At 44.0% G+C, this 15210-nt stretch overlaps 1 protein-coding gene across 5 annotated transcripts in view; it reads right to left on the reverse strand.

Annotated features, from left to right (window-relative positions):
- Window positions 1-15210, reverse strand: part of EPS15L1 (epidermal growth factor receptor pathway substrate 15 like 1) — a 50470-nt gene that overhangs the window by 12572 nt on the left and 22688 nt on the right. For 2 of the 5 annotated variants that reach the window (XM_070943255.1, XM_070943281.1), the window contains exons 17-23: window positions 13615-13726; window positions 13310-13360; window positions 12124-12260; window positions 8528-8591; window positions 7603-7691; window positions 6083-6130; window positions 3615-3744 (exon numbers count right to left, since the gene is read on the reverse strand). In XM_070943255.1, the coding sequence (XP_070799356.1) occupies window positions 3615-3744; window positions 6083-6130; window positions 7603-7691; window positions 8528-8591; window positions 12124-12260; window positions 13310-13360; window positions 13615-13726 (631 nt within the window). The remainder of the gene's footprint in view (window positions 1-3614; window positions 3745-6082; window positions 6131-7602; window positions 7692-8527; window positions 8592-12123; window positions 12261-13309; window positions 13361-13614; window positions 13727-15210) is intronic. The other 3 variants (XM_070943264.1, XM_070943272.1, XM_070943291.1) reach the window with 2 other exon arrangements.

Raw genomic sequence — 15210 nt, forward strand, 5'->3', positions numbered from 1 at the left:
GATGCCACTGCTGAGATGGCCAGAGAGGCATTCACTAATAATTTTCAGTGAGAGAGGGCTCCATCCTGGTCTTTTCACAAACAGGGCTGCTCTCCCTTTGAAAGGGCACAAGGCAGAATTGTGACTGCAGTGCTCCCTCCCCAGAGACACTGATGCTGATGGGCACAAGTTGCCCCCATCCTACCAGATCTCAGGGCAGCCTCCTCCTTTTCAGGTGGGGTTTCCTGCCTATAGTCAGAGGAGGCAAAAAAAAAAAAAGGGCGGGGGAGAGAGAAAGAAGAAAAAAAACCCAGCAATGCCCTCAGCTTGCAAACTTGTCCCAGGCAGTTGATCGAAGTATCTGCAAATGCTGGGGAAGCTGAATGTGCCCACAAGCAGCTCAGCTCCATCAGGAAGTTCTCAATGCAGTCTAGGAATAGAGAACTTTCTAATGGAGCTGAGCTAAACTGAGCTGCTTGTGGGCATATTCAGCTTCCCTAGCATTTGCAGGTACTTTGATGGACTGCCTGGGAGAGGTTTGCAAGCTGAGGGCACTGCTGTTTTTCTTTTTCTTTTCTCCCCCCCCCCACTTTTTCCTCCCACCTGCCTCCTAGACTGCTAAAGACAAGGCAAACATGAGTTTCTCATCTAGCATGCAATCTCTCATCTCTGCATGTGCAGCCACTCTAACCTGTCCAATTTGTGGGGGGGGGGGGGGGCGCTAGAATGCTCACCCTGCACATAAAGGACAATCCCAGACACTTTTTGAGAATTCCCCCTGCCATTAAAACAAGGCTACAGTACAAGTGGAGAAAATCCAGCCACAAAACTTATGAAGATACTGTGAAACCTGAAAGCTAGATACCATCTTGAAAATATCAGTAGCTCGTAAATAAAAGATATAATTTAAGTGTCCCAATAGATCAACCCAGCTACCATAAGTGGCCTGGTGATGCGTCATGGGATTTTTTAATATTGCAGCCGCAAGAAATGGTCTCCGGTGATGTGAAAACAGAGTTTAGGTCCGGAATTCAGAAGCAGAGGCGTTAACCATTGAAGCAAGCAACGGTGCCAACTCTGCAAAGTTTCTCACCAAAGCAAACTTACTAACGATGCTAAGAGAGATATCTATGCACGTGGGCATATATTTGTTGTTTGAGGATTCCGATTCAAAGATCCGTGATATACCAAATCTTGCATCATGTCCGTTCTTTGAAACTGATTTCCAACATTCACACGTGCACAAGCCTCTTTCTTTCAATGTTGGTGGTCAGCAGTGTTAAAAAGGTCTACAAACAGCCACATAATTTCAGGTCAGCTGGAGCACCTGATCCCAAACTGCAATCTCAGCATAACAAATTAATCAGTTAAGCTTTCTTAAATTATGGACTGTGAAAACACATCTTAACAGATTAGAAAGCTTATCTTGCAAATTCCCGTTGAGCCCCTGAAAGCACTTTTACTTGAAGCACTGCTTGAAACGTCTGATAACATACAGTTGAAGCATCTCAGTCAGGAGAAAACAGCCTCCCTTCTCTTTCCAGCTCATCACCAGAATCTTGCAAGTATATTCATCCTATACATCTAGTTCTAGAATCTGCAGGGGAAAAATGGCTCTGTTCTCCTCCTGCTGATAAAATACCAGCAACATCTTTTAGAAAAGACTTGCTTCATCTCACACCATGTTCGATTGCAATTCTGAGAAGCCTCAGCCAGGGTGGCCTTTAAATTAGACTGTGATTGATCTATCAATTGAGAGTCATCTAATTTCCTTGCAATAGCTAGATATTGGCTCACAACCAGAAAGCATTCTTGTCTATGTTTAAAATGTTCCCTATTTCATTGTCTTTCCTGGCTTCGAAAGAACCCCTTGCAACTTCTCTAGCATCATGTCTCCCTAATATAGTGAGGCACTTGCAGCCCAAGGATGCTGAACTAAACCCAAACCTGGAGATGATGGGCATTGTACACATTTTGGTTTTGTGCACAATGGACATTCCATCCAGAAGCCTGAACAGCTTCTTCTAACACCCCGATTGAGCACCTGGTCTGTCACATCTGTTGTGGATTTGCTCAGAAAGGGAAAAGCAGGCAAGCCTGCGGCAATGGGAAAGTAATTCCTGGAGGAAATACATGAAGTCACCTTTCCGCACACTCGTGCCCAGAAAATATAATCAGAGAAAAGCTTGGCCAGTTTAAAGAAAAAAAAGTAGAAACGAACTTGATTCAGACAGCAACCACCTGGATGAGGCCTCATGAATGTTTTGAAAAAGAATGGCAGGTTTTCTGCACTATTATTGTCCCTTTTGCAGGTTTGAAAGAACACCGTCACCCTACTCTTCTGTGTCAACAGAAGAATGTGCTTTCTGATATTGCTGGCGAGCACTGCTGCTCAAACCATGTTAAGAGGATGTGAGTTTGGGTGGGGCTGATGCAGCTGGTCTCAGGATCACAGACCTACAAGGGCTACACTAAACTGACTTGCAATCACTGACACCCACACAGACATTTCCTGTACTTAGAAAAAAAATCTGTTTCTCTCTTTTGAGGCTCAACAACTTTTACCTAGAAGCTAGATAGCGGTGAGCACTGAAAGATCTCTTATCAGCAGTTGGGTTCCTTTTTTGTTTTTGCACTAATAATCTGTTTGAACTCTTAGGAGAGGTCTTAACTGACGGTTTTTAGCAGATATTTAATGAAGAAAAAAAAAAGTGGGGGGGGGGGAAGGGGAGTTTTGATGCCCAAATGACTGAAATGAGCAACTAACCTCTGGCGGGGAAACGCTTTGAGATTCTTCACATTAGCATGGTACAGTTATATGGCTCCTTTCTGGACCCTTGAGCAACATAGCATAGCACTGTCTGCAAACCTGTGTTAGACCTTTAGCAGCAGGGTGAGAAGAAGTCTGTGGAGGTCAATGAATCCGCTCCGGATTTGAAGAGGTGGGGGAAGAAGCATAAATTTTTACTTGTGTCCCAGGCTGGCCAAACTGGGCAATCCAAGCCTAAAGCCAAGAAGTACTTAGTGATACTATGAATGTAGGATAGGAGAACCTGCCAGCCCAATAACATTTCTAAGGGGGATTTTGAATTTTGGGTGTGCATGCACGCATGCACGCACGCACTCGTGCATGTAAAACAAGATCACCGCAGAGAGAAACATTTGCATGTCATAAAATAATTTCGTGACTTTTCCTGTTGGGTATCATGCAGGATGGAAAAAAAGCAAAGCAAGGGACAAAAGAGGCCACCTAGCAACTTCGTACAATGTTCGGTCTATTCAAGTCGTGGTGGAAGAAACAAATAAGAGCATAAAATTACTTTATTTGATTTCTATTTGCCTATTTATTTGGGAACTTGGGAAGTGAAAACTCAAGCCACCCAGCACAGAAACTAATATGTAGCTTCCAGAAACCTTGCAATTATTCCAAGCAGAGGAACAGAAAGAGCGAAAGGGACAGAAACAGCGAAAGGGAATCAAAGCAAACAAGTGAAAGTATAAGGGGGGGGGAGGGAAAAGCTACTCCCTAGAAAAAGTTTGCTTTAGAGGAAACTCAGGGAGTTTCACCACCCCTACCCCTAGCCAACCCTTTGCTGTCATTGGTGAGCAAGCATCCCAAAAGAAATATAACTCACCACTGGGTGGCTCAGGCCTGGGAGGCATATTTTTCTTCGGCGGGAGGGCAGGAGTGTCTGCTTTAGTCTTAAAAGGATCATCAGAGAATCCAGCTCCTCCAAAAGAGGAGAATGGATCAGAAGCCGGAGGCTGCATGAGAAAGATCTGCATTTAGACTATTGCACAGAGTAGCAAAGGGAAAAAAAACCAACAACCCAGGTGCGGATGCCGAAGATGGAGGAGGGCAGGCTCAGTTGCAAGTTTGTTGAGAGGCGAGGGGTGGGAGAGAAGGACCTTGGAAAGACAGCAGAGAAGCTGACAGAAGAATCCCCAAACCATCTACTCAGCATCTTTGGGTGCAATATCAGTGTTGGATTTAAGAGACACCTGTTTAAAATGGTAGAAGTTCCCATTTTGCCCGAAGGGCAGGCCTGGAGTGAGTGAGGCAGCAGTTATACTTTTAAGCTATACAAATTTGCACATGTCTAGGTCGGTAACACATTTCTTCCAAGTTTGAGAATTACTGGATACATGCACGTACACACGCACACACAAAAAAACACTGCTTAAATGAACCAATATAGCTGCTTCCACATCCAAATATTAGGAGGGGGGGGAAAAGCAAAACTAGACATATAATAACTGTAAAGGATTTGTCAATAGCAGGAAAACAATCCTACACTCGGACACAAGTTGCCATTGCACACAATGTGAAGCTGTGCTTGGGTTTCCCAGGTGGGCAGAGCTCCAGTAAAATCGATCTAATCACTATCTTGAGCAGGGGACTCCAACCTTGGCAACTTTAAGACTTGTGGACTTCAACTCCCAGAATTCCTCAGCCAGCAAAGCAAAGCTGGCTGAGGAATTCTGGGAGTTGAAGTCCACAAGTCTTAAAAGTTGCCAAGGTTGGAGACCCCTGATCTAGAGTAGACTATTCTGGCATTTACTGTAGGAAGAAATACGGAAGTCACTAACTTGGATTCATGGCATGGGACAGGATTATCTGAGGGACTGCCTCTCCCCAATTACATCAGCCCATCCCATTAGATACACCAGATATAGAGCATGCCATGAGTGCTATCTGTGAGGGATCTGCATTGGTGGTTCCCAGGAAGCAGCCTTCTGTGCTGTTGGCCTTATGGAACATTTCCCACCCCCAAATTCAGGTTAGCTCCATTCCTGTCTTAATGTTGAGGAATTCCTCAAATTGGTTTCGACCTGGTTATAATCACAGGTTTGGGGTTCTCAGGGGACTGGCAATATCTTAAGGGGGGCTCCTTATCCTGTGGTTGATACAGGTAAGCCCTCGACTTACAACCACAACTGGGACCAGAATTTCCATTGCTAAGCAAGGCAGTTGTTAAGCGAGTTCACCCAATTCTACAAAAAAAATTTTTTTTTGGCCATAGTTGTTAAATGAATCACGCAGTCCTTAAACGAATCTGCTTCCTCTACTGAGTTTGCTTGTTGGAAGCTGGCTGGGGAAGATTATAAATGGGACTCATACGACCCCAGGACACTACAACCATCAAAAATGCATGCTAGTTGCCGAACACCTGAATTTTGATTATGTGGCTATGGGGATATTTTGACAGTCATAAGGGTGAGGATCAAGTCACTTTTTTCAGTGCCATTGTTAACTTTGAAGAGTCACTAAACAAATGGTTGCAAATTAAGGACCAGCTGTATGTGGTTTATATACTTATTCTGTGCTTTGTATGCTCTAATTTTTAAATTATGCTTTGATATTTTAATAACTGTTCATATTTATGACTGTTTTTATAATCCCTAGTTTTATATTATTTATTTGGTTATTGTATGCTGGCCAGAGTAATTTTTGGTGAAATAGATGGTTATACACATTTGATAAATAAACTGGTCCTTAAGAGCACACCAAAGATTACAGGTAGTCCTCAACGTACGACCGCAAATGAGCCCAAAATGTATGTCGCTGAGAAATTTGTTAAGTGAGCTTTGTCCCATTTTATGACTTTCCCTTGCCACATTTTTTAAGTGAATCACTGCAGTTGTTAACTTAGTAACATGGTTGTTAAGTGAATCTGGTTTGCCCATTGACTTGGCTTGTCAGAAGGGCTACAAAAGGGGATCGCATGACCCCGGGACATTGCAATCGTCATAAATATGAACCAATTGTCAAACATCCAAATGTAAATCCCGTGACCATGGGGAAGTTGCAACGGTCATAAGTATGAAAAATGATCATAAGTCACTTTTTTCCAGTGCTGCTGTAACTTCCAAATGGTCACTAAGCAAACTGTTGTAAATTGAGGACTTCCTGTACTGTTGTAAATCGAGACTTCTGAGGTGAACTCTCTCTTGTTACCAGACAATGTATTTGACTGTTTTAGAGCCTCTGGAAGCTACTCAGCCAAACTACTGACCCTCCCACCTTCAGGACTGGCAGCAGCTTACATCGGAATGTCAGAAATGACACAATGACAACAACAGAGAGGAAGGAGCTACTTGCCTGCTCATATGTCCTGCTCCTAAGTCTTCTAGAGACATCTGTTTGCGACTAAGAGAAATAGGGATATTGACTAGATAGATCACCTCTATTTTACTATCAACTCTAAAGAGCAGCAGTGAATTAAAATCTTGCTAAGAGCTTTTCACATCAGCTGCTGTAGAATATCTGGAGGAAAGATCCAAGGAGCCTGAGACCATTTGCAATTAAAAGCATGGACCTTATGCTGACTTAATGGATTTTCACAGAAAATATCCTTGAAATTAATCTCGTTTCTCCTGTTCTTCAGCCCCGTCCATACATGTATAGTAAATATTTATGATTATTGTAGATTTGCAGAAGGAAAAGAAGGATTTGGATAGGATAAAAAGAATATGAGTTTCCCGGCTGCTTAGCTAAGTGAATCTGAACACCTTGGTATGAAAAACAGCTGCTGCCATCTAGTGGGATAAAGGGCTTTTCATTAAAAATGTTTTAAACGTGTTTCTCTAAACCAGGGGTGTCAAACTCTACTTCATTGAGGGCCGCATCAGAGTTGTGTTTGATCTCGGGGGGAGGGGGGGCTAGAGGGGCGTGGCCAGGGTGGGCATGGCCAGCTCAACGTCACTCATGTCGGGGGCACCTGTGGAGGCCCGAGTGCCTCCGAGCCAGCGAAAACAGGCTCCCGAGCTCCATTTTTGCCTGCGACAGCCTCCTGGAACCCTCTGCCAGTGAAAACAGAGCTCTGGAGGGTTGTAGGAGGCCATTGCAGCAAAAAATGGAGCTTGAGAGCCTGTTTTTGCTGATAGAGGCCCTGTGGGCTGGTCTTTTGCTTTTTACAGGGCAGCCCTGCGGGTCAGATCTAAGCACCCGGGGGCCGGATCCGGCCCCCGGACCTTGAGTTTGAAACCCTTGCTCTAACCCTGGAAAAGGATGGTTTCTGCTCCATAACCATTTCTAGAGCTTCGCAGAATAGGCTGAGCTATGGAAAAGAAGAAAGAACGGCCATTTACCCAATAATATGTAGCAACTATGTCAGAATGAGCCAAACTCAATTTGCTTCAAAGATAAGAACCGCAGTATTGGACACAAGGTGCTCACAAGCGCAACAAAACCTATGGAGCTGGTTATGTTGCTTGTGAAGGAAAAAAGATAATCTGATCCTTCTTTTGTGTAGCCCTTGGTACTCTCTGAGCCTGGTTATCTGCCTGCAGACATTTCATTACATGACTAGGTAATTTCATTAGTGCCAGTGAAATCTGGGGGTTTGCTCCCTGTTTATATAGAGTAGCTTGCCCTGCCAGTATTGGGGGAGGGGGGGTGCAGTTTTTCTCCTTGGTAATTCCTTGATTAGGGTATTGTTTTCTGCTTTGTCTGTCTGCCCGGAGTCTGCCCTTTGTTCAATCCTGAGCTATATATATTATCTTCTCTTGGAGTTCTTCAAGTCTCCAGGCCTGGTTCCTGTTTTATCACAAGCCACCACTGCGAAAGCAACCTTCCCATTTCCCTTAGCAAAGAAAAGGAACCTTCTGAGAGAAATTTACCTTTGACATTCGACTGAAATCTGCAAATCCTTCACTACTATGGGTACTGAAGCTGCTGCTACCAAAGGCGTCTAATGTCCCAAAAGGATCTGAAAGCAAACAACAGTGCAATGATTTGGAGTTTTAACGATCAAAATGCAGAATGAATTCTGGTCAATCTGTGTCCCGGCTGGGGACAGCTAGCCAAATCAGGAGTCTTGCAATGCGAGAGAAACTTGATTACAGGTAAACCTTTCCCTGTAGGCTTTTGACCCCCCCATATAAGCGCTAGGGCTTATTTTCAGGGGTGTCTTATTTTTTTCCTCATGTACGGGAGGCCCACTTCTTCTGCTTGCATGTGGCGGGGCAGGAGGCTGTGCAGTGCTGCCACGAGGCATGGAGGTGTGGAGCTGCCCCACACTGGTTTACCTCAGATAAACCAGTTTACCGCAGCCAGGCCATCCATGTTCCGAAAACTGCCTCGCCTCCTGCTCTGTTGTAGCAACGAGCAAGCAGAAGAAATGGGCTGCAATGTGGATTCCTGCTGCACATTGTTGCTAGTGCTGCTGCAGTGAGGCAGGTGTTGGGGCATGGATGGCCTGGATGTGGGGGCCCTGAGGTAAGCCGGTACAGGGCACGTGGGGTAGCTCCACCCCCCCTCATGGCCGCAACACCGCGAGCAACCAGATGGAATGGGCGTGTGGCTGGCTGTGCAGGCTCTTAAGTAGGGCTTATTTTGGGGATAGGGCTTATATTAGGTGCACACATAAAAACATGTTAGGTCTTATTTTTGGGATAGGTCTTATTTTCAGGGGGTCAGGGGTACCAATGGCTGAAGTTGAATGGAAGTGGATGGATATAAATATGGACAATGGGAAATACCAAAGCATAAACGAATTCAAACTTGTCAAACAGAAGGAGAAAGGAAGAAGACCTCTATTCTTACCTGGCCCTTTCGAAGAAGACATGCTCAGAGTTAGGAAAGGGTCACTGTTCTCAAAGAGGTTTGGCTGAAACGGAGAGCACAGGGAAAAAAAAACATTAGAGGAAGTTGACTTGCTAGAGATAGGGAAGAGAACCATGTTACAGGAAGTCCTCACTTTACAATGGCAATTAGGATCAGAATTTCCATCACTAAGCGACACAGTCACAAAAAGCGATATGTGACTGACTGTTCTGTTTACGTGAAGGCAGTTCCAGCAGTTCTAATTGCCTTTATTAAACCAATTCTCTGCTATTGTAAAGCACAAGGTCACGGGATCACTTGAGACAGCTTCCCCATTGATATTTGCTTGTCAGAAACTGGTAGTGAAGGTTATAAATGATGATCATGTGACCACGAGAGCCTACAATGCTGTAATTGGGAGCCTGTTGCCAAGTGACCGAATCACAGTGACCATGGGGACACCTAAAGGGCCCAATGGTAAGTACCCCTCGTTTAATGCCATCATAATTTCCATCGCTGATGAGTATCGATAAATGAGGACTACCCGTATCACATTTTATTTATATTCTATCACATCTCAAGATTCTTGGCAGTTCACAATTATGAAATAAAACAAGCATCCAATTCATTTTTTTAAAAAAATCATATAACCCAAAGAGTATTACAAGTTGCCTCCTAGCTGTCCACAATAACTCTGTTTCACAAGTTCCCAGAAGTTATTTCCATTGGAGTCAATCTTGTCTCTGGGGAAGCCATTTCAGGGGACCATGGCCATCACAGAAAAGCAATGCCTTTGAGTTCTGCTCCCTCATTCCCCAGAATAGGGCATGACCCACAGTTTCTCCTGGGAAAGATGTCTCAGGTAAACTGAATCCAGTGGTGGAGTCAGTCCTGAAGATATCCAGGGACAAGCCATAACAGGTTTTATAAGATAAAACCAGCACATTCAAATGCCCATGGAAACCTAATGGCAACCAGCACCGCATCTGCAGAATTGACATCACATGAGCAAAGCACCAAGTGCCGGACAGGACAAAGTATGAACCATCTCATTCTGAATGAGTTGCAGTTTTCGAGGATCTTCAAAGGCAGTCCATATGAATATACTACAGCAGTCCAGATGTATGCAGGTGTTAATGTAATAAGATACTCCAGGGTAGAGCTGCAACTGGCATAGCAGGTAGAACTGGGCAAAAAAACTTGGCCGCATCCTTTTCTTGACTCTGGAAGACTTCTAAGACAGGTCAGTTTCTCCAGAACGTTTGCACAGAGGAACACTTAAGTGCTGACCATCTATGGAGACACTCCAGAGCTCCAAACCTTAAATACCACCCCTTTCATTCTGCTGCAATAATGGCTGTCTCAAGAATTGCTCTGACCACCAAAAATGAGCGCTGGATGGATTTCTGAAATGCTTTCACTCAAGAGGCTTGTTTGACCTTATACGCTGGTTCCAGTCAAAGACCATTTACCCCAGGTTCTCAGATCTTTGTGATTTTATAACACATTGTGGCAATTTTGCTGGATCTGTTGCCATTTTGCTAGTTATTCTTAAAAGGATTATTAGTCTGAGGGGTGGAATAATAAATGATCCTAAACAGGAGTGAAATGCTCCCGGTTTGGACCGGATCACCTGATCCGGTAGCGATGGAGGCAGGCGGTTCGGAGAACCGGTAGCAAAAATCCCTGCCCCGCCCCCCCATGCCCAGCTGAGCCGCATATTCATCAGAGGCTTTTTTTTTTACTTTTAAAAGCATTTTTTCTACAACCTCTTCGGCCACAAAAATGCTTTTAAAAGTAAAAAAAATAAAGCCTCTGATGATCCCAGCTGAGTTGCCTGATCGGCAGAGGCATTTAAAAGAAAAAAAGCCTCTGCCGATCAGGCAACTCAGCTGGGATCGTCAGAGCCTTTTGAATGCATTTTTTAACAACCTCTTCGCCGAAGAGGTTGTAGAAAAAATGGTTTTAAAAGTAAAAAAAAAAGAGAAAGGCCACACCTACCCAGTCACATTACCCGCCCAAGCCACGCCCACAGAACCGGTAGTAACCAATTTTAGATTTCACCACAGATCCTAAATCATCAAAACAGCTACAGCATCAAATTACTTTCTGGAAAATGGAACCTCCTCCAGATTGGTTATGAAGACTGGGATGATGACATCTTTATGCTTTGTGGCTACTGATATTACGTTGGCATTATGTTCCTTTGATAAGTTTTTATCTGGTAGAATCACAGGACTGGAATGGACCCCAGAGGTCTTTTAGTCCAACAACGCTGCCTAGTACAGGAATCCTTATATCACCCAGACTAATGGTTGTCCAATCTTTTCTTGAAAATCTCCAGTGATAGAACATCCACAACTTTAAGAAGCAAGGTGTTCTGCCGTTTAATATCTCTCACAGTCAGGAAATTCCTCCTTATTTAATTCCTAACTCCTTTGTAAAGATAGCAGAGTTAGCTCTGTAAAGCTAACTCCTCTGTAAAGTTTCCAAAAATTGCTTTTTATTTTATCCTCATGTGCTCTGAGAATAAACCCACACTCCCTCCCCTGTGACAGCTCTTCTTGCATCAGTAATCTGGTATCCCAACTCTCCTTAGCCTACCCTTCTTTAGGCTAAATATATCAAGTTCCTTTAACTGCTTTTCACAGAATTTATCTTCCAAGCTTCTCATCATCTTTGTCACTCTTCTCCGTATTCAGTCCCGTTTCAGATTTCAAACACGCACAGTTGCTAAGAGACAGTAAGCAATTTACTCCAGACTAAGAAAACAAGTGGCAGACAAGCAAAGGAGTATAAATCAAACAGTCTCTAGATATTACAAGGCTGGTCCTGAGTAGATTTCACTTTCCGAAGAAGCACACAGAAGGCTACTCAAGATCCAATCCAAAGTCAGGAGAGCCAAACATGATTTGTCAGCTGGTTTGAGAATCAGTTTTTCAGATTTCTCATACAATCAGGAGGCAATGGCATGTCAGACACAGAAGATCTGATAGTTGCTTACAACAAGGAAATGTGGGTCACAGCTGCCTCTTAAATTAAGGCTTCAGCCAGCTGTATTTAATTAAGGCAAGCACTCCCTTGTTGGCAAGAAGCCTCGCTGAGCATCTTTGCTCTCTCTCTCTCTTTCTCTCTCCCCTTGCAGAGTCCTGGTGCTTTGAAGCCACACTGCATCATCTGACAGCTGCAGCTTCTCTGTGTTTGATCAGCTTCAGAAGATTCCTCGCTTGATGTCTCCTGAGGCTGACATTTCACCGGTTCAGCTGAAGCAGCTTCTTTACAGTTAGAGTTATCTACGTCATGGGTCATGACATGCTGTTTCCAGTTCCTCGGCATTCTTTTGTATTGTGGTGACCAAAACTGGACACTGAATTTCAGGTGTGATCTGACATGTGCAGCACAGAATGGTACATTCACTTCCCGTGATCTTGATTTTCATATGAATAACTTTTAGCTTTAACTTAATGCTTTCTTATTCTAGAATTTTAGCTATACATTTGTGGGCTATATTAATCTTGCTTTGTTGTTGACCATTCAACTACAGTGGGGCAAAAGTCTAAAGAATAACTTAATTAGAATAAGCCAAGCCTCCTTACTTTAGAGGGCAGTGTGGAATTTTGCAAGAAAGGGTCTGAAGTGAACGGATCACTTTTTTCAGTCTTTTTAAAGAAATCCTCAGGCACAGATGTCCGGAATGGGTCACTTTCTTTAAATGGATCACCTCCAAATGGATCTGATGTAAGACAGTTAAAGGTAGAAGATTAACAGGAAATTAAGACAAATCAAGTACAGGAAGGCTGATTTTAACTGAATGTCAGAAAAGCATTTCTAAGTACAGGAACAGCAAAACCCACTATCCAAAGAAGTAGAGGGGTTCCCTTCACTTAGATGTGTTCAGGGGACCGAGGACTGTCTATCTGGAATACTTTAATTTAAATCTCTGAAGAAGGAATTGGACTACGTTGCCTTTTCCAACTTTATGACTCTACAAATTTAATAGCCATTTTAGTGTTAACTATTTATATATTCAACTGATATGCTGTCCATCTCACTTGGAGGTGAAACTAGGGGACTTACAATAATCAGAAACTAATAAAAACATTAAAACATTAAAGCAATAGACAGTAACATTAGATGAATTTAAAATGACAGAGATGGGGAGGAAGGGAGCAAGATATGGGAGGGGAGAGTTGGGGTCTTGTCTTAATCCATTAACCTAGGGGTGTCAAACTGGCGGCCCGAGGGCCGGATGTGTCACGCACAGGCCACACCCACCCCAGCTCCATGAAGGGGAAAAACATCGCGAAACGTCACATGACAGTAATGTGATGCCATGGGTTTGACACCCATGCATTAACCACTTCCAGAATGTGCCCTCAGGCCAGCTGGAAGAGCAATGTCAGTTTTGAAGGCCTAAAGGGTAGGTGTGGATTTCAGTGGGGGGAGGGGGCCCACAATGTTCCAAAGGGCAGGAACCACGGCAGAAAAGGCTCTTCTCCTGGTTAACTGCTACTATTGTAACTATGGGATGCTTTGCTTTGTTAGGATGTATTAAGGCTTTTTAATCACCATGCATGAACCTACTAACTATAATTCATATTAGATTATATGGTTTCCCTTACCGGCTTTTGTTACAAATATATTACTGTCTAGACACCTTGCATCCAGAGACAGAAACTCTTAACTTTTAAAGTAATAAATAAATAAATAAATAAATAAATAAATAAATAAATAAATAAATAAATAAATAAATAATATGAACTTTTAAAATGTTTGTCTTACCAGCTGCTGCAGGAGGCTGTTCAGCAAAAGGATCATTCTGAAAAGGATCGCCTGTATGAAGAAGAAAGAAAACAGAAATTAAAAGCTATAGAAATCAACACTAAGGTAAAACAGGAAGTAGAAAACAAACTTTGAAGTGTATTTCTTCATCAAGAGAAAAGTTTTTGCTTTGCTTCTGAAATATCCTGATAATGAGATTCACTTGCAGATTCAAGGAAGACTGTAACAATTGGCTGCTGCTGCTGTCTTCTTTGTCTGGGCCGCGTTTAAAGTGCCAAACAGCCCCCTGTGCTATGGAAACTTACTGCCTTTGAAGGGATCTGCTCCTTTGAAGGGATCTTCAGTTTGAAAAGGGTCCGTCTGCAACTCCTGGACATTATTGCTGAAAAGTAGGGCTTTGTTCTTGAATGGATCATCCTGGAATCAAACATAAAGTGATTACGAAGGTCAGATAGCCAGCAGGCAAAGGTGCGAGCCTCAAGGGACCTCTCGATCAAGATGGCCAAGAAAACATCCCTTAATATGATATTCTTTAATAGTTTCAAAGTTAGCTCAGTTTAATCAACTGCTTCTTTATCCCTAATTTTAACTTGTTTAATAGCCCTTGTTCTAGACCAGATGGCGAACCTTTTTTTCCTCGGGTGCCAAAAGCACTGTGTGCGCGATAGCATGTGTGTGCTTGCCCACAACCATAATGCAATGCCCCCCCACATGACCCGACCCCCTGCGCATGTACGTGCAATCCCCCCGCGCTGCCCCGCCGCCTGCGAAGGTGCATGCAACCCCCCCCTCCGTGCCCCGTTTTGGGCCTAGCAGGCCTCCCTGAAGCCTCGGCAGGCCGGAAACAGCCTGTTTCTGGACTTCTGGTAGGCCCGTTTTTTCGCCCTCCACAGGCTCCGGAGGCTTTCCTGGAGCCTCCATGAGGGCAAAAATGGTCTCCCCCGGCCCTCCGGAGGCCAGAAACGGCTCATTTCCAGACTTCTGGTAGGCCTGTTTTTTGTCTTCCCAGAGCCTCCGCACGAGCCCTGTACTTACCTGGCATCCAAAACGGGCTGCGTGGAGACTCCTGGAAGGAGAGGGGTGGCATGGGCATGCGTGCACACCTCCTGCATGCACAAAGAAGCCCGAAAATCAGCTGGCCGGCAGGAGGCGCACGCGCATGTGCAGTGGAGCTGATCTAGGGCAATGGCTTGCGTGCCCCCAGAGATGGCTCCACGTGCCATCTGTGGCATGCGTGCCGTAGGTTCGCCATTACAGTTCTAGATAGTATTTTATCTTGTATACTGAAATTGTGTTTATCGGACACCAAAACATGAAGTCATGTTTTTGTGGGGCTGAAGTGCTAGGTGACAGCCATTAGATTTTGTTTTTCTAACCATTTTTTGCAGCTTTTAGATTTTAAATTAAAAAATGAACTTCCAAAGATAATGTGGCTGGACCCTTATTAACTATTAGTAGACTCTTATTAAAATCTTCACATAATGGACATAAAAGTCCTTTTTTAACATAATCCAATGGACATCTCCTTGCAGCTCATCTGAAATCCAGCTGCTAGGACTGGACTTCACAATCCTGATATTTGGGCAACATAAAGAGCTGCAATCCAAATGGGTAAGATAGGACAAGCTATCCAACAAAAGAGGGTTTCTTTTTTAAAATCAAGAATTTTATTATCGCAGAGATGGGCAACCCATTATCAATATCACGCAATCTGTACTCCCTAGAGCCGGGATGGCGAACCTATGGCACGCGTGCCACAGGTGGCACGCGGAGCCATATTAGTGGGCACGCCAGCTCAGCTCTGGGGTGCATGCGCGCGCCGGCCAGCTGATTTTCGGGCCTTCTGGGCCCACCAGAAGTAGGGAAACAGGCTGTTTCCTGCCTCTGGAGGGCCTGGGGGC

The sequence above is a fragment of the Pituophis catenifer genome, unplaced genomic scaffold (assembly GCF_029215685.1).
Source record: "Pituophis catenifer annectens isolate HBS135680 unplaced genomic scaffold, rPitCat1.0.hap2 SCAF_1, whole genome shotgun sequence".
In the NCBI taxonomy this organism is placed as follows: Eukaryota; Metazoa; Chordata; class Lepidosauria; order Squamata; family Colubridae; genus Pituophis; species Pituophis catenifer.